The sequence below is a fragment of the Falco cherrug genome, chromosome 11, assembly GCF_023634085.1.
Source record: "Falco cherrug isolate bFalChe1 chromosome 11, bFalChe1.pri, whole genome shotgun sequence".
NCBI classification, from domain to species: domain Eukaryota; kingdom Metazoa; phylum Chordata; class Aves; order Falconiformes; family Falconidae; genus Falco; species Falco cherrug.
Window position 1 is genome coordinate 7,586,181 of NC_073707.1, and position 23,024 is coordinate 7,609,204.

Genomic DNA, 23,024 nt, shown 5'->3' on the forward strand with positions numbered 1-23,024 from the left:
CCCCTTTTTCTAACACCAAAGTGACCTGAATCCAAATAATCCCTGGCAAAAACTTTTATCAAAGCTCATACATCTCTGCAAAAATATTCAAAGTTTGAGATTACTTTGTAAACTATTTTTATTAGTGAATAGTTTTGGGTGAGTTCTACTCAGCTCAGAATCTCATAAAACACAGAAGATGAGCATGGTGTAGGAAAATCAATAGAGTCAGCAAGCAGAAAAGGACAAAATGAAGAAACTATACAGTAAATAAAACAAGGACAAACTGAAAGGTAGAGAACTGAACAGAGAAAGAAGAATAAACTGGAGCCATTCCACAAAAATGCCATATCAATATCTAATTTAAGTTTCATGCTGAAAGAAGTTTCACTGATTAAATATTGTTTCTTCTAATCTCTGGTTCACTATCTCTTCAGAGACTAGTATCTTGGTGACAGAATTTGTTTTAAGCTAAATTGCATATAATACTGGGAGTGTGTTTTCTCTCTAGTCACTTATTTGTCCTGCTACATACATGTTGCCCAGCATTTCCTCCATGTTGACTCCATGTCAGAGCCCCAAAATCATTTCTTTTGGCTTGTTCTTATTGCATCATTACGTTTTCTAGGTAGTTAAAAGAAAGCCCTTGTCAATTCATGTTTTGCTATGTTTAATGCTCAACAGATGTCTGGATAATTTAAACGACCCTATCAATGACTTAAGTGATTTCTGAAAATTATTCCAGTAACATGTAATTTCTGTATTTCCCTCACCTCTGTGGTCTGTAACATGTCTTTTGATTTTTCTTTTGTTCTTTCTTTTTCTGCATTTGCACCACATTTTATGTGACACTTCCAGTTCTTGTTTTACATCTTGCTACTCTCACAGTCACTTCAGATGAAAAAGGCTGGTGTGGCAGAGGCCATCTCTGTCTGAATTCTGTTTGAGTTCCTGGAGCTAATGGGCCGTGCTGCAACACCTTTTTGCTGAAATTGCTGCATGGTGCATGTGGGTTTGGGCTTCTTTTTTTGTTGTAGTTTGTTTTTTTTTTCCTGAAACTCCATTTTCTGGCTCATTTGTTCCAATGGGGACAATGACAAATTGCCTTTCATGACACTTTTCAAGCATTCATTGTTCTTCCAGTCGATCTGCTGTTTTGATGCTTGAAAAAACACCCATGTCTTGTTTTTTATCTTGTACTGATAACCTGCTTAGTCCTTTTCCATCATCGATAATAACGAAGACCACATTCCTCTTCTTATTCTCATCTCTTCCATTTTGCAGATTACTGCAGGTGAGAAACATTTCTCTGACTGTTTAAGACCTGCTCCATCACAGCTGTGGTGGTGTTCCCTTCCTCAACTGTGAACAGGAGGGTTTGCTTCAACTTCCTTTCCATTTGTATAACGGTATTCCTCCCTGTCATCTAAATAATACTCTTGTTCTACCTTTCCTGGCTGAAGAGCTGCAGGCTCTTCTAGTCCTTGTGTTTACCACAGCTTTGAAGACAAAATGGGTCACAAGGGTATGCTTTTGTCCTTAAGACATTTACCCCAGAATTTCTGCTGCCTTGTACTTCAGGTAAATTCCTCCAGTTCTCCCTCGTGAAGCTGAACACTTTACATTCACTTAATCAAGCCCTCATGTACAGGTCTCAGTCTCAGTTCATATCCAACATGAGCACAGTTTCTAGCACTGCAGGAGCAAGCAGTGCTTGCTTATATCAAGGCTGAATTTAACATCATCTCCTTAATTGCCTCACTAATTCCTCCAGCCCTCCTTGTTTTCCATCTTTGACACTCTTCAGAAAGCAAATTCTTCACTCGATCTATTCAGTGCTCAGCCAATTTCACAGCTTTCTGGCTTTGAGCAATTTTATAATCTCTTACTGTGCTAATCCCAGAACAAACAGGAAGAAAATTTCAGTTCTAATAAACTAACATCAGGGGAAAGTACAGCACTTCTTTAAGGCAGCACTGTCCCATCTCCATCTGCTTTATTTCTCCTGTTACTTAAGCACAGCGAAGAAAATTCAGCACATGATATTGGGGTTTTGCAGCACAGAGATTTTTTTTTCCTTAAAACACCGACAGGTGATGAATGTAACTCAACAGAAATGGCAAGTTCAGAAATCCACAATGCAAACTTTTAAGCAAATGTTTCTGTAAAAGACTCTTCATTGTGAAGCAGAAAGAAAAAGAAAACCTTGTACTTGTTCAGATGCCAGATTGTGTTTGTAATGCTGGCAGTTAGAAGCAATGTTTTTTGCCAGGTAAACAGAACAAATCTGATATGGAAATAACCAGTGCAGAAGAAGAACATGGAAAAGCAACAAATCCTTTTAGTCACCTTCAGTCATAACCCTGACACACTAACAGCCTGTGCTTGGCAGCCCAAGCCGCTCTGTATAAACACCAGTCCCTTCCACTAAGGGTGTAAGTAACACAGCCCTGCCCATCACACCCCTGCAGGTCACAGGATGAGCCTTTCCAGTGTTAACAGTGAAGTTACAGCCTCGGCCAGGACTGCAGCGGCACTGCATACACAAGGGATTCATAAATGTTGATTGTGCAAATCCGAGTAAACTTAGAGGGACCTGCTCACACCCTGAGATGTACTTCAGCACTTTGGGTACAATCTCATGAGCCAGGGCTGAACAGGTACACTGCCACAATGGTCTTGCCAGAAGCAATTCTGGCACAGAAGTATAGCAGTACTTACAGGATCAAGCCTTTGAAGGCTCATCACTCGTATTACAACACACACCACACACTAAACAAGGCTCGTTCATCTCTACTGCTGGCTATGAATGTGGTGCTATGCATTGACAAAGAGCACTCAGGCTCCTCATGCTATCCAAAATAGCAACCAGTTGCAAAATATTGTGTGACTGATGTTTCATTAATTGCGGCAGCACCCCCACCTGCTCCTTTCACTGTCTGATGCAGTTCTATAAATCAACAGCGTATGACTCTTAAACAGTGATGTCACCGCACTGTATGGCTAAAATACAAATATACCTGTCATTATTTTTGTACTGTTTTGCATGACTCCAAGTAACAACACTTAAAAATAAGGGAGTTTATCAATCTTCTCCTCTTCCCGTTCTATTATTTCCATCATATTTAAAAGAGTTTACAGTTAACGGTTGAATTCTTTTAAGATTTCTGGTGGAAAGTGTGTATCCTGCTAGTAACTTCAGAAGAGGATTAGTGTACACTGGGAAGCAAAAGCTCCTTTGCAAGAACCTCTTCATCTTCCCTCTTCCTTTGTAAATTGCTCCTAATGCCTAATCAGAAAAGGGAAAAGTTTGCTTTTGCTACAGAACTGTCCAGAAGCAATAGCATATAGAACAACGTCTGTAGTTTCAAAAACATGAGTGAATGGTGCTAACCAGTGCAACACAGGAAAGTACTCAGCTGGGCAAGGCTTGTCTGTGACTGCTATGAAGCTTTTAATTTTTAAATCTTGATCATTTGACTTAATTCACTCTCAATCTTTTAAGCAGCAACCCAGTTAAGAAAAACTCCACCTTCCCCCGTTACCTCCTGCAGCTTGATCTCCTCTGGCTGGAGGATGCTGAGGACCCCGCTGCTCCGGATCTCAGGAAGGTCCTGCCACAGGTTGAACCTAGAGTTGGAGTTCCTTAGCAAACTGATTTGTGGTGGAGCTTTGCTTTCAGTTGTACTTGTAGGTTCTGCTTCAGATGGGGTTTCCTCGCTGGGTGAGCTCTCCTCAGGGTCTGTCTGTGAATCCTGCAGTCGTCTGGTTTCAATCTCCTGGCGTGTGGATTTATCTCGATATTCCTGATACAAGAGCCCTAGGAGACAACATAACACGTCTGACAGGTTACAGCTGAACAAAAGACTAGAAATATATTGTGGGAAAGGATGTTTGTTTTGCATTAGTTCACCTCAGCAGTGGTGAGAGAGATCCCTTCTGTGCTGAGCAAAAAAGCCAATTACGGCATCCCTACTTCAGCCAGAAGTGGGAACTATAAATGGAAGGCCATTTCTAAATCCAAAGTGTTGTCAACAACCTGTTCTCACAAAACATTTAGTAACACAGTCAGATGAATATATGATCAATCAGACATAAAAGAAGCAGTTTGTCATTTGCCAGTCATTTTAAATGTTTCTTTTAAACCTTGGTTTTCTCTGCAATGTTATTATATTACAAGTTTTATAGCTTGATAGTTATGTGTAACTGTGTGTCTGCAAAAGTAATACTGCATATATTGAAACTACTTTAAAGGAGCAATTTGATGGCCATGAAAATCCCTAAGGAGGAAACACTGAGCTGCTGTTAAGGCATTGGACAGGTGAAGCATTGGGACAACAGTTATGAGTTTGTTTTGGTGTTGACTTCGTGGTTAGCCTTGGACATGTTGCTTAATACCCTTCTGTTTTCCTTCTCAGTTTCTGTGATGATTGAATATACAAAATTAACGTTTGAAAGGTACCTGAATGCCACAGCACCAAGGAAAAGGTTCTGAATTCACACCGTCTTGCAGCCCATCAGTCACCGGAGGTGTTCTCTGAGTTTCAGTTACTAACTTCAGGAGCAGGCGAAATTGCACATTTGCCCCCACCCCTGATTTCAACTGACAGCACAAAAAAGGTAGGAATCCTGAAATTCCTCAGCCATCTTTAGAAGATCCTTTTTCTCTCCTAGAGCTTTCTAACAGCCCCATTTCTCTTTCTGAACCATCTGTAGGACCCAGAACATTAATTGCTTGAATATAGAATGTAATTTAGAAGATAGGAAAAGGCAAGAGAGCTTGAGACTGCTCCATGTCACCCACCTCTCTCAAAATGGAGTCCAATTTACATCGTCTCCCTTGGTTTATACTTGAATTGCAAAGTGTAACAAATTAATAAAGAGAAAAGTCCTTGATGTTAAAAAAAATACCAAACTACATAATTTATTTTGTCTGAATCATTAGGGGTTAAAATCTATCTGGTCATGTGCATTCCACAATATTGGTTCTCAGAAGCAGATTCCATGTGTAATAAGGTGAGAGACAACTGGGTCAGGAGTTTGTCTAGGGAGTGCAGAAATGTAGATGTTACTGCCTCTTAAATCTCTGGGCTAGTTTTCACAGAGCTCTGTACCAGTCACTGTTAAAACTACAACAGAAATATGCTGGGGAAAAACACAGGTACAAGGACAGCATTGCTGCAGTCTGCAAGTGTATCCTGTTATCTCTTCTCCCTGGAAAGACGTTCAGCACTAGATTAAAATAGCAATAAGGGTAGCTGCGCCTAGGAAACCATATAGTCTTCTGTTAGCTTCCTACACGATAACCAAAGAGAGGAGACTTCCCCTGAAGTTTTGCATCATGCTGCTACTTACATAATTTCTTTCTGCATCAACTAGGCTCATATGGCTTTCCTAAGCATTTCTGCCTGTTATTCAGCATCAACGAGGGTGCTGAGGATGCAGTGGGGTGGAAAGCTCCTTCAGGAATGGAGCAGAGAGCCAGCTAAATCGGAGCTGCTTTCAGTGGTAGTCTGTAAGCTCAGCCTGTGCTGGAAGGCTGTGGTGGGGCCAGGCACTGGGTACTTTCTGCCTCACCAAGCTGTGCACCAGAAAGCAGGACAGGCTGGGAAGAAATACCCTGCTTGGCTCAATGGGAAACATCCTGGGAAACAAGCATCATCTATCGATTTTACTCATATTGAAGATAATAATACTTGCAGTGTCTGACTGTACAGCCATGTTGTGCTGGTGGGTCTGCCCTGCAAGTCAGAGGCAACTGAGGATATTTTGTGTAAGGCGGACTTAGTGTCCCTTGTGCAGATCAGGAGAGCAGCTCTTTAAAAAAGATCCTCAAGACAAATTTCCCCCTTGCTTTTAAGGAAATAAAATCATACAATGAAACTTGATTTTGTTTCCAGGTTCCCTGTCTGACCAACCAACCAGATAAGACCTACGGAGCCTTCAGTGGCACGTAAAGGCAAATATGGACAGAGGGAGATGGGATTGACTAAAGGCACCTTCCACCAGAACTCATTCAGAAATGACAGCAAGGTAACTCATTTTAAGGAGGGAGCTCAAGTTAGGCTGGCTGAAGCTCTACCACAGACAGCAATATGAGGAGGAAGCAGAAAGGGGATACCAGAAGAAAGACAAAAGACAGGTATATGTTTATGCAGAAGAAGGGTAGGAAGAAACAGAGGGTTGTGCTAGCAAGGACAGAAGATAGCCTGGCTAACTTGGTGTAAGAGGTCCATCCATCTGTTTGTGAAGAGGTTATAAATGGTCAGAGTAAAGGCTTAGATGGGAGAGAGAGGGAGAGAAGCTATGCAGAAGCAAACTCTAGATGAAGCAGAAGATGCCATGGCACAGGATGGGTGGCATAATAGATGCAAGATCAAGGAACAGGGTTTTGATGTGTTGAAAGGAGAGCAATACATCGGGGAACTGACAATGTGTAGAAAGAAGCTGAGATCAGTAGTTGGATGCGACTGAGAAGATAGGATGATTTAGGAAATGCTTACATTTAATAAGGGAAGAAGTACAAAATGTCAGAGACCTGTACAAGCTCCATTCATTGCTTAATGTCCCAACAGTCCCTACTGTGACCGGGCTAAAGGTTAACTGTGTGGTCAGAGCATGGGTTTGGTGTTGCCTGTTGACTTAAGTGGTTACAGCTTATCTTCCTAAGTGGTGTTTACATAGTTTGTATAGTACATAATAGATTTTTCCCTTTGTGTTTATTCCTTTTAATTTTGCTGTCACAGTCTCCCTTCCCAGCTATCTCAAAAATTGGGAGGGGAATTGAAAAACTAGTTACTAATTGTGGAAATACTCGCCTTAGAGAGTTCACAGTGCTCTTAAAGTAAATGTTATTACATTGGAAGCTATGTAAAATCTCAGGAGGTCCAGAGAAGTTTTTTTCTGAAATTCTATGCTCCAGTTTCAGGCAAAAAGTCCATTAATGCCTCAAAGGCAGGAGGGAGGGAAGGGAGCAAGTATGCTTCAGCCATTTGAAATGACCTCTCTCTCTGTTGGGGCTTAGTGTAGCATCTCTGGTTGTCGAAACCCTGTCTCCTCCATCAAGGTACAACAGACCTACTTGCAGTTACACTGATGTGTGCAGAGATATCGCACAGCTTCCCTCTGATAAACAGCACACAAAATATATGAATACAGCAGCGGGGTTGCTATGAAGTCCTGCTGGGCTTAGTATTTTTATCATGCCTCTTAGCGGCACAGTCCAGCAAACTGACAATGTATTGACACATCATCTGCCTTGGGAGATTGGTACCTACACAGCCAAAAGCAAGTAACATATCTGGCAACATCTGCACAAATTGTTCACCGCTTTCCTCCAGAAGGCCCCAAACTTGGCTGTTTTGTCTGACAGACGCTGGCAGGCTGCTGCTTTCACACCAGCCTCTTTCCCCAGCATTGCCCCAGTGGCATCAGGCACTCCAAGAATCAGCCCTGCCTGCCATAAACTGACACAAAATTGCAGCCGTTCTCTCCCAGAGACAATGTGAGAAGCCCCCTCATTTCTGCCAGGGAGGTTTGCCTTTCTGCTCCTGACAGTTACCTATCCAATTTTCCCATGCAAAGTGCTACATTCTTGTCCTCTATATTCAAGTAACTTGCGGTTTCAACTGAAATTGAACAGAACTGTTTGAAAATAAGGCTTCCATATTTCCACCATAACACCTGTCTCCAGATGGGGTTTAACTTTGCAGTTGCCCAAATCTCTCTGCGGAATGTCGCAATTTAGATGTGGGAAACCAAGAAACAAGCTGAGAAGGTCCTCTCCACATCCCACAAAAAACCCCAAAAAACCAAAACCAAAAACCAAAACCAAAAAAACCCATAAAAGCAAAAACATAACCATCCTCTTCTCCACAGCCACGCAGATAACTTCAATTCTGCCTTTACAAAGAGACCACAAGTGATAAAATAACTTGCTCCTCCATGGTAAATGCTACACCAGTGGCTATTAAAAATAGAAGTTGACCCGGTGCATACAGATAATGCCCAACTGGCTAGCTGACCCACTACTTCAGCCTTAAGCCTTTTTGAGTATGCAAAAACAGATTTCAGCAGAAAGTTGGCTGTAGCCTTAATGATTACCTGCTTTGTAATTACAATAAGTAATCGTTATTTATGAATGGAAAGCTGCTCAGCGACAGCATTAAATCTCCTATCAGGCAGTGTACAAACCTGATGCCCTTAAAGACAACAAAACAACGTCGCTAAGGCCATGGTTATTATCTTTGACACCAACAGCGAGACGTTTTTCCAGCAAAGACAGAGAGTTGGGTTTCCGCAACAACCCCCTTGCGCCTGCCTGAGGCTCCCTCCTGCCATGTACCGCTCGGGTTTAGATCTGGGGTCCATTGGCCAAGTGCTGCCGGTTTAGGGGGACCGGAGATGACGGCGGAGGTGAGGGGGTCTGGCCCGGTTGAGGGGTCCGGATGAGGGTGAGGGAGGGGTCCGGCCCGGGCGAGGGTGAGGGGTCCGGCCCGGGGGGGGGGTGAGGGGTCCGGCCCGGGGGGGGGCGCCCGCCGCGGCGGCACCTCTGGGGGCTGCTGTGCTGCCACCAGTGCGGGGAGCGGGAAACGCGGCGAAGTTGCGGGAGAGCGCGGCCGCCGCACCCCACGGCCGGACCCCCGCCGCGGGGGATGGTGAGGTGTGGGTGGGTCCCGAGGCGGGGGACGGCTCCTTACCGATGTGCTCGATGAGGTTTCTCCAGGAGTCGGCCGTCATGGGGTGGGCGGGCGGCGCCTCGGCGGCGGCCGCGGGGCTCTCCTCAGCGGCCGCGGGGGGCTCCCTGTGGGAGGCGGAGGCACCCTCAGCCGCGGCGGCGGGGCAGCGGCGGCCGGGCGCCCCCCTCCGACCGGGGTTCGCGGCCCTCGTCCCCCGCCCCCGCTCACCTGCCGGGCTGTCCCGCCGAGCCGTCCTGGTCGAGGGCGCAGGCGGCGCTGAGCGCCGCGGCCAGCAGTTCCATGGCCGGCGGCGACAGGCGGCTGCCGAGCAGCTCCGGCGGCGGCAGCGGCGCGGGGCTGGGGGAGCCCGGGCGGTTGCCACGGTAACGGGGGTAGGAAGGCAGCAGCCTGCGCGGGAGGGAGAGGGGAGCTGCAGCCGCCCCCGGGGCGCCCCTGCAGCCCCCCGAGACCCTCTGAGCCCCCGAACCCCCCTCAGAGCCTCTCCTCAGGCACCCCCCCAGGCGTCCCCATGGGCTCTCCACCCAAATCCCGTCAGAGCCTCCCCTCAGACCCCCCCATCAGGCTCTCCACCCAGATCCCCTCAGAGCCTTCCCAAACCTCCTCAGAACCCCCTCGGGCTTCCCTCCAAAATCCCCACAGAGCCCTCTCAGGCTTCCCCACAGACACCCCTCAAAATTCCCTCAGAGCCTCCCTCGGGCTCCCGTAAGCCCCTCAGAACCCCCTAGCCCCATGCAGTCCCTCTCCGTGTTCCCAGATCTCTTCCGAGGCCTCACAGAACTCTGCCAAATTCCTGCAGAGCCCCCTCAGCCTTCCCCAAATCCCCCCCGAGACCCCTCAAAGCCTGTGAGAGTTCCCCAACCCCTCTCCCTGAGATTCCCCCACTCCTTTGGAGCCCCCCAAACTCAGCCTTCAGGGCTCCCACCTGACCCTGAGTACCCCCCACAGCCTCTCGGAGCCCCTCGTGCAGACCCTCTCAATGCTTCCAAAATTCTTTCCAAGCCTCCACAGCCCCCTCAGGTGTCAGCCTCCCCCCCTCCCCCCACTCCCCTGTCAGAGTCCCCGGTCCCCTGCAGCCACCCCATTCCCAGCATCCCCGTCCGCAGAGACCTCCTCAGCCCCCCAGCTCCCCTCCAGCGCTCCAATGCAGGTCCCTCCTCCGTCGGGAGGCTGACTCTCTCCTCCCCAAGGGCCCCCCCAAAAGGCAGCAATCCCTGCCCCAGGGCCCCCCCCACCTTCACAGGCACCCCTACCTCCATCCCCCCGCTCTCCTGCAGAGAGGCTCCTTCCTCAGATGCAGGGAAGCCCCTTCTCCATCCCCTCCCTCTCTCCCCAGCAAGGCACCCTCCCCCTGCAAGCACCCACACACCCCAGCCCACCCCATGCACCAGCCCCTCTCCTCCATGCACTGCCACCCCACAGCGGGAGAGGGGTCCTGCCCTGGCACTGACCTCTCCTCCCTCAGACCCAGGGCAGAGCGCTGCCCCCCATCCCCTGCACCTCTCTGCCTATGTGCGACTGGCACCGGCTTTGAGGGAGAAAAGGGGGTGGGAGAGGGGGGCTCTCCTGAACTGCTTCCAGATCTGGTGCATATGGTGCATTTCTTCTCCAGGAATGAAACCCTGAGATGGAGGAATGTAACTGGAAAACTCAGCCTAATCCCTCCTGCCAGGAACTGCACCCCTGATTACCCCACAGGATTGACCGCTATCCTCCTCTCCTCCTCCGGCAGGGCTTTGCACCCGCTCGATCATTTCCCCCGTCTCCCCTTCCTTAGAGTCGCTACTTCCATAAGGATATATTGTCTCGTTTAGGCAGTAAGTATCTCAGTACTCAATGATCTATATCTGTCTTCGTTCAGGTAATTGTTTTTCCGCCTCAGGGATAAATCCTCTTGAGCTCCAGAGAACGGTTACACCCTTGGATCGGTTCAAGTGCTTGCGGACAGGTTGGGTGCAGCTCTTCCCTACACATTAGCAACCCTCAGCAAAAAAACGTCATCTGCACCACATTGCAACTGAGGAGTTAACAGTCAGAAAATGCTCAGCTATTCCTCACGTTTGCTTTCTCCCTGTTGCATAAATAACCATCTTTTTTCCTGTACGAGGTAATGTAATTTATGCAACAACATAAAATCCATGTATTAGTCTGTATGTGTAAAATGGTTTCCTTTTTATAATTTTTATATTGTATTTGCTAAATGATAGCTTCCAATCAGCACATGACTATACGTTCAGAAAAACTCCTTCAGCTTATGTGAACTAGATCTTGTTCTGGCACACTGGAGAGCTCAGTCCTTAAGTCAGTAAGAGGCAGAATGGGAGAGAAAAACAGCTGGAAATGTTGTTGAGGACTCAGAGAAGGCTGTCAGTCCAGTCTAGGTCCAGCCCCAGACTGGGGGGTTGGAAGGACCAGACAACTGATAGGAAAAATCAGGGTGAGGGTGAGAGCTGGAGCCTGTTCTGCACTTGGAGAGGAGGAGGAGAAGGAGGACAGCCTGAGAGCTGGGGCTGTAGAGGGGGAGACCGTCATAGGGTAGATGATCAATAGGGGATGAAAGTGGGTTATCAGCCAAACACTGGGACTAGGGCATCTGGGGGGGACAGGTGAGTAAAGGGGCAGCCAGAACCTTGCAGAAGGGATAAAGCATCAGAGACTATCTTGAAGCTCTGCCTAATGCCATGTTCTGGCAGCTTGCTGCCAGGGCAAGAATATTGTCAAGGGTTTTAGTAAGTGGGTGAGATGCTAGAAAGCTTCTTTCTTAGAAAAGGGAAGCCTCCTTGTTTTCTTGAATTCTGGAAAAGCAGGGATGATGTTTACTATTTTCTAAAGGAAAGGGCCAAGTGCAGTGGGGAGTTCTCCCTAGTATGCAAAGGGAAATCAGTGCATAAGTTCTTACTGACACTGCTGGAATGAATATATATCTGAATATAACTTCTGGGTGTATCTACTGAAAAAAAATATCTTTCAGAAGTGTACTTTAAGTGTAGAGTTTAACAGCTTCTAATCTCTCATATTGCTTTGCTCCCAAGGGTTAAATCTGTTGTAAATTGAAATTTTTTTTTAGAAAAAGTGTCTGGGTCACGGTATGAAAAACATCCAAAAATAGAAAGCATCTTTTCAGACCCCATAACTATCTGGTAATTTGTCCTGCCTGTCTTCCTTTTTCCTTCAAATTTTCCAAAATAATTTCAGTTTTGGTCTGAGATGAAAACCTGAAAATATCACTAAAAATAATGAGAATAAAAATATTGGAAGCTATGAAGAGGTGAGAACACCAGCTGAGAGTGAAATGCCCCCTGTGGCCATGGAAGGCCACAGCTTGTATTTTCGTGTCTCAAGAGTTCTGTTCCACTGTGTAGCAATGACTAATAGTCTACTTTTCCTTCCTTTAGAACTTTTTTTCTTTTTAACTGTGATTTGTTCTTTCAAAAACTTTGCTCTTTCTTCCTTTCCAGGCTTATTCTCATACTTCATGTTGACATACAGAGGACATCTGTAAACAGAACCATGTGCCCAAGAAATACTTTTTCTCCCAAATGAGGTGACAGAGTGTTCCCAGCGCTCTGGGAGTGGCGTAAAAAATGACATTTAGTGCGAAGGAGATATTTTTGTCCTACAAAAATTGTTGGGATTTTCTAAATCCTGCTTTTCTGTTTGGTGACAAAACAGAAAGCTTTCAAAGTTTGTCATGAAAAATGAAGGCAGGCAAACAACTGATTCTGCCACAGTGGTCTGGTGACTGGGATGTTCATGCTGGGTGTGGGGGATCCAGGTTGGAGTCACAGCTGTGTCATTCCTTCCCACCCGACATGTTACTGCCTGTTCCAGGGCGGATCAGTCTCTCTTCCCATAGCTGCTCTGCTTTCTCTGGTCACTGGGAAAGGTGCCTGAACCTGATGAATGCCTTATTCACCAGATACCACGTTAGGTCAGTCAATACTGGACTGTTTCTGCTAAGTAGAATAGCTCCAGCATAGCTGCCTCTTTCTTCTTCCCTACTGCAATTGTTAGGACTTTGTGTGCAGTTTAAGCTGACCTAGCTGCTCAATTCCACTTTTCACATGATTCCCTGAGTCAGATTTCTACCTCCACTTTTATGCCAGCACTCACACTCATCTCATTCCTGGTGAGCAAGTTTGGGCAGCTAAACCGGTGGGAAACAATTCTTTTTTTTTAGAACTAGTTTTTTGTGTGTTTGGATTGTCTCACTACAGGGTGAGCTCAGTGCGAGTGGCAGCATAGCAGAGGTGGCAGACTTGCAGACGGGTGGCAGGACCATGGAGTGCCACCCTGGATTACTTTACACTGCTGTGGAACTGCAGGCTCAGGCAGAAGTTCCTGCTCCACCTAATCTTAACAATCTGGTTTGGAAGAGGTTTTCTTTTCTCACTATCTCAACAATGAATTTGATCTGGAGCCTAAAAAACTTTCCCCTGTATCATTAAAATCAGTAAAATCTCATGTTGACAGTTTTCTGACCAAAATCCCTGTATTTCATCCTAAAATTCCCTGTCTAGTTGTAGGGGGAAAGAAAGAATCTGACTACTAGAACGACATATGTAAAAGCAACTAGTTAAAAATCCTACCCCAGCACCACACAAGCAGTGCTGCATGCTCTGTACTTCTATTAGTGGCAGAAGTCATGCAATGTTCTGTCATGCAAAGCCCTGTTTTAGCTCAGGAATTCTTAGGATCCCTAAGCACACAGGCACTGGAAATGATCCTCATGGCCATCTAATGATGGCCATGCTCTGGTGACATGAAGCATGACCATGGTTTAGCTCTCTGTGTGCAAAGGAGAGGGGGTTTCACACTGCATATGTTCTGCAAAGAAGGGGTGCATGGGGTTGCAGGCTGTTCCCAACTTCATTGTGCTGCTGTTGGAAATGATTTTAAATGTTGGCTGACCTGGTCCATGGTTGCATTAAAAATGTGAGTTTATAATTATTTATTACAGTTATCTCATTTAAGTTTGGGGGATGAATTTCTAATCTTGCCTTATATTTCAGGCAGTAGTAGTTTTGAAAAATAATAACTTGAATTAAGATTTCTTATGTGCATCTAAACTCAAAAGCAACCCTTAGAATAAAGCTGCACAAAGAGCTTGTTTTCAAATGACATTGAAATGCCTTTTTTAATGTTCCCTTATAGCAGTTTTTAGAAATTAGACCTCCTCTTCCAGAAACTAAAAAGGGAAGAAGCAGTCCAGCAGATCTTATTCATCAAAAATTCCCCAAACCCTTCTAGTCAGTGGGTGTTTCACACCAAGAAAGGCCACAAGATGAGGTAACAAGCACTGTTTTAATCTGAGCTAACTAAATTTGTGAAGTGTGAAGTTAGTAATAGATTTGAATGTTATACCTAGTCAAGGATATTTTCGTCCTTCAGGTTCATTCAGGTTCTCTCTGTTCACGTGTGGTTTTTAGCAGTGTTTTTGACAATGGGTGTGTCTGTGCAAAATTTACTCCTGGTTTTTGACTTTTTAGTGGAAGAGAAGTGGAACTCCTCATCCCTAATATTTTTAGATCCTAAAGGCCAAGAGCACATCTGTTCTCCTGAACCTCCTTAAGCTTTCGTCAAAATACCTTAATCGTATCTGTTAGGGCTGGCAACCTTATCGATAAGTAAAACTGTTCAGAACTTCCTGTTATGAGATCCTTACCTTTAGGTGCTTCTAACCTTTTGATGATGATCATCATCAGCGTTACAGTTGTAGTTACTGATCAGCTGCCATAGACAGGTTACTTTTTGTATATTAAAAACAATTATTAATTCCTTAGGCTTAGGAAAATATTTGATCTCTAGTCTAGTCAAGCAAAAACTTTTTCTATCCTTTGAGAAGCTTTGGTTTCTGTTGAAATACAAATTGAAATTCAGGGTTTGCCAGGGCTTCGTCTTTGCCACACTTATGAAAATCCATAGAAATCATAGGCCCTTTCCCACTCTGCAATACACACAAACTTTAGACTTAGATTTTAGCATCTACAATCCCTGAGTCGATGCCCATGGATGCTCAGGGCTGAGAGAATAATTTCTGATATTGCAGCTGTAAAAACTGCCTGGTCCAGTTCTAGGCACTGTGAATAAAGGCCATTTCTGCTGTATCCTCAGTGATCCTTGTGATGGGTCTGGACAGCACAATGAGAAATCTACTTGACTGAAAAAGATGGGGAGCAAGACTCAAGTGTGGAAAGAGAGGGGTCTACTTCTGGACCAGGAGACTGCTATGAAGAGAGGAACTCGCCCACAGATGGGTGCTTCAGGAAATGGTGAGTTGGAAAGGCTGTAAAAATATGGCACTGGAGCTCAAGGAGTGGTGGGAGACTAAGACTGTATCAGGAGCCAAAGGGTGAAGAGCCTGGAGAGCAGAAGGACACTGATATGAGCTGCAGGAGGGAAGATAGAGGAATACTGTGTCTGGGAAACAGTAAGCTGAGGAAATTATGTGGGGAATTACAAGCTGAAGCTGTTAGAAAAGAATTAAAACAAAAGAGACTGGTTGAGGACCTGAGGGTCAGGGTACGTTGAGATGAAGCAGATCAGATTGGGAGAGCTGGATGGTGAAGCTGAGATCTTGCCAGGTAATGAAACCATGAGTGGGCCGAAAAACTTGACAAGCAGAGACTGGGTGGAATAGTTGGGCAGACTGGGATTGGGATCTCATTGGCTGGAGGCTGGAAGGATATTTAATTAGAATTGTGTATGTTATTGCTTACAATTCTGTATGATCCTGTGAAAGATGAGATTTTGACAGTAATATTTTAGTACCTACAGTTTACTGACAATGTATTAGTTCTTAAAATTAATCTCCCTGCAAATACTGTTGCTCTTAGAATTTTTAAGATTTATATTGTACAGAAAGAGGGATAAGAAAAATCTTGTCGATCTAGCACTAAATGGCAAAAATTGTTGTGTGACAAAATATAAAGGTTTGGTCATGTGTTTGCACCAGCTATTCCTGACTTCACCACTTGCAAATTAAAGTACCATTGGCAGCATGGAGAAGAAGTGACTATGAAATTTATTTCATGAATAGAAAGAAACTGCTCGAGTATGGTATAAGACCTTTTGCAACACAGGTCTCAGCCTCTCTATAGGCTTTCTCCGATTTTCTGGTTAAATCAGCCTATAAGAGTAGTGCCCTCTGCTGCTTAGGACAAATAGTGCTGTGCTAAGAGATGCTAACCCAAATTCACACAGGGATCCTTCAGAGTGCTCTGCTAGTTTACATGCGTCCTGTTTCTTCCTAGTAAGGTGTTTGCATGAATTCAAACAAGTTGTATTCCCTTTTGCTGCTGAAGGTGACTTTGCATTCACTGTTGTATTACTTCTAGTCTTTGAGCTCAGATCAAACATCATCAAATGATTTTTAGATGATCCTTGTTCCTCTGAATTAGGGGTTTCATAACCAGCCTAAAGAAATAGTTTGCTCTGCACTGGTAGACCAATGACCTCCCAGTGAGCTTTGCAACATGAAATTTCACACTGAGTCTCTCTTCCACTGTATCTAGTGGCACACAATAAAGACATATCATTTTTGGAATCTGACTCAGTGGGAAATGGTAGGTAAATAACACAGTCATGCCACTAAAATATCTGTGTGGTATTAGAAATGAGGAGAAGTCAACATCCTGTTAGCTGGTAATACAGGGTAGACACTGATTAGTGAATCTCCTTTCCAGAGTTTGAAATTACTAGTTTTCTGGTCTCTGTGTGAGTTGCTTTCAGCTGAGGCTGACGTGTTGTGGATGGACACTCTGGGTGCATGTTTTTCTGTGATGGCTTTCTGTGATCTCAGTCTGCACAACTGCTGCCACTCTGAAGCTGGAAGGATTGATCACACTGGGAAGGAGCAGCTTTGGTTGAGTTCAGTTCCTTCCAGGTCTTTGGCTCTGGTTACTCTGTAAAACAGAAGTTGTGCTAGCAGCTCAGCACAAGTTCAGGGCAAGTCAGCCAAGTTGTCAGGTGGTGGCTCATCATGTGAGAGGTTTGGATCTTTGTACAATGTGGAAGACTGGGAGGGAGCCACAGGATGTTGTGGAGAACTCTAGAGTGCTTAGGGGGAGCTGGGCATCCCGCAGGAGAAGGATCATGAGGAAAATAACATTTGAGAATAGTTAGACATAAAAATGCTCTATAGTAGTATCTTATGGAGGGCATATGGCAGATTTTGGAACACTAGCAATAATGTTTGAGGTCATCTTATTTTCAGACATTAATGTTCTGAGATCAATGAACTACACTACTATTCTCAGAGCTCTGAATGACACATAGATTCAAGTCACCAGTGGGTTTGAAGGAGCCTGTGGTGCTTTTCCTTAATCAGAGTGTTAACGTCTGTATTCCGCCCGAGTACAATGCAGATAACAGTTCCTGAGCTGTTTTCTATGTTCCCCAGCTGTATTTACTCCCTGTCCTAAATTATGTAGCATGGCTATATGTGAAGTGACATCCCTACCTGTGAAGAACCCATTTGTGTCAGACCTGCTGGTTATCACAAGGAGAAGGGATAGTGCTTGCCCAGCCCTAGTATTTATACAGTTGCTGTAGGATGCTGCTAAATGTGAAGAGATGCAGCACTGATGGCCCAGCTGCCCTCAGGACTGTGTGGCTTCACTCCTGAGAACACCATGAACCTTCCCAGTGCTGGATGGAGGTGCCTATTCTGTCCTTTCTGTAGAACTACTAGCTTCTGCTTTCAGAAGAACTCTTAGCTAACAGGTACCAGTTTTATTCTTTTGGGGAGAGATTACATGCATTTCTTGAGACCAGTGATAGTATTTTAGGTGTCTCATCTGCACAATGGCCTCTCTTCCCAATAGAAGGGGAGAACAGTGATTAATGCAAATAATGGCAATATCCTTAGGCTCCTGCAGGCTTTTCACAATGCAGATTTCTAGTGGTTCTCTTATAAATTACAGCTGATATTTTGGAGAAAGGAAGAGGAGGATATGGACTCAGTTTGAGCTGGAACTCTGGTCTCTTTCTCTGTCAAATTTCTCTGCTTGGTTTCAAGAGAGGATGCCACTCAGCAGCATTGCCTGCTCTCAGCAGACACATGACTTAACCTGTACTGACCTGTCAAACTCTGTGCACCACAGCATCTTTGATAAAACTGACTCTCAGCTCAGGCTCATTGTTTCCAGCTCCTGGGAGAATCAGAATTTGTATGTTTCAGAGCTGCCTAAGTGGCAGTGTCAGGATGTCAGAGACTGACAGTGATGATTATGCTGCAAGGAGAGGAAGACAGATGGGTTTGACATTGCAGCAGACTCTAACTGTCTAGTTTCATATGCTCAGTTTAATGCCAAAGGGCAATCAATTTTAGCCAGGGCAATTAATTTACTTAAATACAACTTGACAGTTTGGCTAAATTTTTTTTACTGGAGTCCTCTCCGTTAAGGAAAGGTGCCTGGAAAGGCACTTGCATTACAGCATCACAGCTGGGCTCAGTAATTAGGACCACACGGAGCAGCATAATGCATGCACCTTCAGGGAGAAACTGTTTAGCACTTCCAGTTTTATCTTCTACAGTACGAGTAAGGACTATCTCACACAAGATGTTACACACACAAGAGATGAGGAGCTGGAGAGGGAGTCTGGGAGAATATCTCAGTCATATTTGAAAAGGCAAGGCTAGGTAGCTGCTCCTTTCTCTCTGGCCGGCTGCAGTGGCAAGAGAGCAAGGGTGAGGGTAAATTTGTGGGACGTATGTAAATCTATGGGTTGTGGGGTCAGGACCTTTTGCTGGACCTAGGTCGTTGAGGGATTTAAGCCAAAAAGGGCTACCTCACTGTTGCCTCTGTTGCCTGTCAGTTCTTCAAAGTAAACAGCGAGCAGAGTGCTTTAGAAAGCATCTTAGTAGCTACTTCTTCAGCTATAAAATGCTGTTTTCCATGTGGGGTTATGTAACAGGCTTCGGTAGAGCCCTCTGGGAAGGCCAAGAAGGGGATCACCCTTATGTTGGGATGTTCCATAAGGAAATGCTCACAGGCATTCCTTATTCTCTCAACAAGCTGCTTAAGGCAGTCTGCCTGCTTTGCTTACACTGCTGGGTGATCCTACGTCAGATTCCCCTTTTTTCCATCCTCCCCATTATCATTTTCTTCCCCCTTTTTTCTTCACTCCCTTCTCCAAACTCATACTGATAAGACTGTCTATACCACAATGCTAGTACTATATGATATATATCATTAAGACTGAAAACAGTGCTACCAGTCCAGGTGAGAAGGCATGGATTCAGAGCTATGGCTTAGTTCAGCTGTCCTTCCCAAAAAAGGCATTCTTGCACTGACACCACTCGGACCATATTGCCAGAGGAGGCACGGTGAATACCCTGGCGTGCACTTCCTTACCTTTGGATCCACAGTTCATCTAACGCTGTCTTATCAGAGTTTACTGGAGATGGTGATCCCTTACGAGGTAAAATATTCAGAGGCTCTTTGACGGGCTCATTGTTTTTGAGTGACCCTGTGATATAAGAGAAAGCCAAGAGGATGTTAAAATGGTCATTTTCTTAAGGGTCATCTCTACTTTTACTGTACATAGTGGTTTGCTTACACCAAAGGTAACAGGAAGACCACAGACACAAAGACAGTGATGCTTTAGCTTGGATTTTCAAACAAGACTGAAGTATCATCAGCTTGCACAGTGCAAGACTGTACAGCTTTTGTCACAGCTGCAAATGCAATTGAGAAAAAGTGAAGGCAGATATACAATATCAGTTCTTATGCGAGCAGCGCTCTCACCACTGAAAACTGGGTCCCAACATCAGTGATTTTCAGTGTAATGCTTTAAGCAGAAAAGGCTTAGCTGTGTGTGCCTGTGCATGCCAATTCCAAGTCAGGGCTTCGTTACTGCTCTGCTTGCAGGCACACAATAGATGTTCAGTTTACTGGATAAATCAAGGCTAGATTTGGGTGAGACAGGAGCTTTACTTTTAATTGCTTCTCCAGTTTCCCTCAGATGAACCTCTGATCCTTTCACAGGGAGCCAAAGTTGTATTAAGTCCATGGCTTACTACTGCAGTACTTGGCAGGAGAGGATGCATCTCACTTTTCTCATGAAACCTCCTGTTGTTTGAGGCTTGTTGATAAATGGCCTTGTTGGTTTTTATTAGAAATATTTTTGTCTAAGTCATAATTCTGTTTGCATTTCAAACTGGTGGCAGCGCAGGCACGTCAATGTTCAGACTGAAGCCAGTTTCTGATGCACCCTTTTAATCAATGCTACAATCTTTCAGAGGGAAAGGGTGAAATCCAGACTTTTAAAACTCCCTAAAACAGTGCCAAGGGCTTTTGAAATGCTAGTTTGAGTTATTTTCTTTGCCTTTTGAATAGTTTAAACACTTTATCCTTCTGTCAGAGGAAAGTGCTTTAAAAAACAAACTCTTTTTCCAGTTAAAGGAAAGCATCTATTATGTTTTACAGCTCCTAGGCTATAAGCCAAAACTTGGCTGGTGCCAATGGTGCCTATATAAAAGCCTTTCTCTGTGCTAGATTTACATTCTTTTAAATTATTTTTTTGTGTTCTCATTTCTTGAGTCTTTATTTTCCCCATTTTGTATCTTACTCTGTATTTCCCCCTGTATCTTTCCCTCTCTTCCTTTCTTCTTCTTTCCCTTCTCCTCCCCTCCCCCCGCATTCCCTAAGCAAAATGAGAACAGGTTAACATGTGAGCTTGAGTCAGACTGTTGGATAGCTGCTGTTCAAATGGGTTTGAAGTCAAGATAAAAGAGCTCACCCATCCCTTGCTTCCATGCACGTCAGCAAATGCTGTCAGAAGAAGTTCCTGCTACAAATGAGGCTGGTGTAGAAGCACTGCTGTCCAGTTTCAGGGAGAGAGGATGGAATCAGTGGAGTAGAGGGATAGGGCAGAAGAGCTGCTTACACAGTCCTAGCTGAATTTAAAAGCTGTAGCTCTGAGCTGGACTTGCTACAGTCATACTGGAGAAACAGACTGGAGAAAAGAAGTGTTCCCAGTGTGTCTTGCTGAACAATTGCAGATATGGAAGAAAATGCCCTGTTTGGAACAGATCCTGTTTCAGCAGAGAAGGGTGGGGGGTGGGGGGTGTGAGAGGGAAGCGTAGGTCAGCTTCTGTGGATGCTCTAATGAGCTGCTAAGAGAGAAGCCCTTCTTTTAGCTTGTCCTTCCTCAATGACACTGGCTAGACAGGAGTGATGTTCTCCCTGCCATTGTCCTGATGCCGCGATGCTGCAGATGTGTGAAGAAAGTGCGTCCTGTGCTGGTCCTGCTACAGTGGTAGCAGTAGGTAACGGGTGAGGGCCTCCTCAGCAGCGGTCTGGATGCTGTGATGCTCAGGCAGCAGGAGAGAGGGTGAGTGTCTTCTGTGCTTGCTCTGCAGCAGTGCTCTGGGAAAGTGGTGAGAGGATGACTCTGCTCCTCTGGTCCTGCTGCTGCACTGGCAGGGCGGAGAGCAGTTCTGCTCTGGCATAGGCGAGGCTCAGTTTATCCACAAACCTCATTGCAACAGTAGCAGAATATTAAACAGGAGCTCTTTGCTCTGCTGCTGTCTGCTTGGAAACTTGGAGAAGGGAGGGAACTTTCCTTCTGTCCATGCCGCAGGGTTGAATGGGCCTTTATACTGCTGAAATAACGTGGCTCCCTTGGTGAGACAGGCAGGAGACACCTATTTTCTTGGGGACATTTCTCAGACCTCCTTTATTTGGGGTGGAGGATGTCTGCTGTTCGCTTAGAGAACTTGGTCTGCTTTCAGGAGCTGAAGCACTGAGTTTCACTACTGTGTAACAAAAAAATAGCTTTCAGTGGCTTGCAGAGCAATCAAACATTGTATCATTTCAATTCATGCAGCTAGCCAAAGTTCAGAGTCCAGTGTGTTGTTTCTGTTAATTATGATTTCAAGATAGGATAGGTATTTTTGCTGTGATTCCTTTTATTTACAAGAAGGTATAAAACTCAGTTTCTCTGAACACCTGGGAGATGAAGCAAAGGGCGTTTTCTGTGTTCACAGTTCCAGGTCTCTCCCATTTAGTGTTTAGATTAAAACCACTTCCAGGTTTTTTTTGCAGCCCTGTTTCCAGTGCTTCTGAGTATGTTGCAATAGCTCCTTTCCTGGCTCTCTCTTCAGCTTCTCCTGTTTCTTTCACAGACAGCTGCTTAGACAAGGTGCCAGCTCAGTGAAAGCCTGGCCTTGCAGTCATGCTCTGTACTGTTCATACTTGGAGAAAGCCAACTCGTTCCATTTCTACTGAAGCCATGGCTGCGTGCATTTATGTTCTGGATGGTGTTCCTGTTATTTCAGCCTCCTGTCTCAAAGGGAGCTTAGGTGTTTCTTACAGCTGTCTTCAATACAAGGTGGCAGCAACTGCATTTTCAGAGAAGTCTTGCTCCTCTCTCGTAACAGTCTATTGCAATTTCCACAGGCTTCGTCCCTAAACATACTGCTGTTTTTGCTGGCTGTTTCCTCTATATGCCATGCAGCTTGCCATACAGTTACTTGTATAGCTCTCACTAGAATATGTCCTTTCTGTAGGCTAAAGAAGTTCCTACTTCATTGACAGCTTCATGTCCTTCCCTGTTCAAATTACTTATCTCTTAGAGAGCAGAGGGGTAGCAGAGCAGAGTCCCACATTTGTTTATATTCTCTGCCATGAAGCACGTTTAAGTATCCAACCATTTTGCATTCAGGCTAAACAAAGAAGGATGGTGCCCCTCTGCCAGCTGTGCTGTAGGGCAGTGATGTACTGTAATGTGCTGACTGCTGAGCCAGTTCCTACCTTCCCTGTCCCTTTTCTAATCTCAGTGACTCCTGTAGTTCCTAATCTCACTGGAAAAGGAAGTATTGTTCCGTTCGGGTCAGTACTCACCTGTAACATGCCCCAGGTGCATTGCCTCTCTCGAAGATTTTCTTTTCTCTCTGCTTGGCAGCCTCATGGACCGGTAGTACCTGGAATTTCTTTGAATGGCAATGTAATGTGTGTGCAAGTCCCTCTCGTGGGTTACTGGCTTAGCACCTTCTGACTCTTCCTCACTTTCAGAGACTGACCCTGACTCTCTCAGTACCTGCTGAGAAAGGCCCTGCCGGAACCCACCGGCAGAGAGCCTGCTGGTGGCTTTTCTCCCATGCCCAGCCATGGCTTCCAGATCTTGTGTCTATGGCAACTGAGATGACGGATCAGTGGCAGAGCAGCAGAAGACAGGTAGCCTCCACAACTCCATCAGCTTTATCTGATTTAGAGCTGGAAACAGAGGAACAATACACAACAAAATAGGAAAAGAGAGGACAACAATCTGGTTAGTTTAGAGGCCGTAGTGCATTATCTGTTTAGGATAATGGAGACTTTCCAGATTTTTTTGTCTGAGATC

General features: G+C 45.2%; 2 protein-coding genes across 2 annotated transcripts in view; one reads left to right on the forward strand and one right to left on the reverse strand.

The window, feature by feature from the left end:
• Positions 1 to 23,024, reverse strand: part of NGEF (neuronal guanine nucleotide exchange factor) — a 51,800-nt gene that overhangs the window by 17,994 nt on the left and 10,782 nt on the right. The window contains exons 3-7 of the mRNA XM_055723218.1: positions 22,526 to 22,897; positions 19,034 to 19,148; positions 8,886 to 9,065; positions 8,679 to 8,782; positions 3,525 to 3,799 (exon numbers count right to left, since the gene is read on the reverse strand). Coding sequence (XP_055579193.1) covers positions 3,525 to 3,799; positions 8,679 to 8,782; positions 8,886 to 9,065; positions 19,034 to 19,148; positions 22,526 to 22,793 — 942 coding nt within the window. The 5' untranslated portion in view covers positions 22,794 to 22,897. The remainder of the gene's footprint in view (positions 1 to 3,524; positions 3,800 to 8,678; positions 8,783 to 8,885; positions 9,066 to 19,033; positions 19,149 to 22,525; positions 22,898 to 23,024) is intronic.
• Positions 14,516 to 23,024, forward strand: part of NEU2 (neuraminidase 2) — a 32,715-nt gene continuing 24,206 nt past the window's right edge. Inside the window, exon 1 of the mRNA XM_027808937.2 lies at positions 14,516 to 14,947. The gene's annotated coding sequence lies outside the window, so the exon portion shown is untranslated. The remainder of the gene's footprint in view (positions 14,948 to 23,024) is intronic.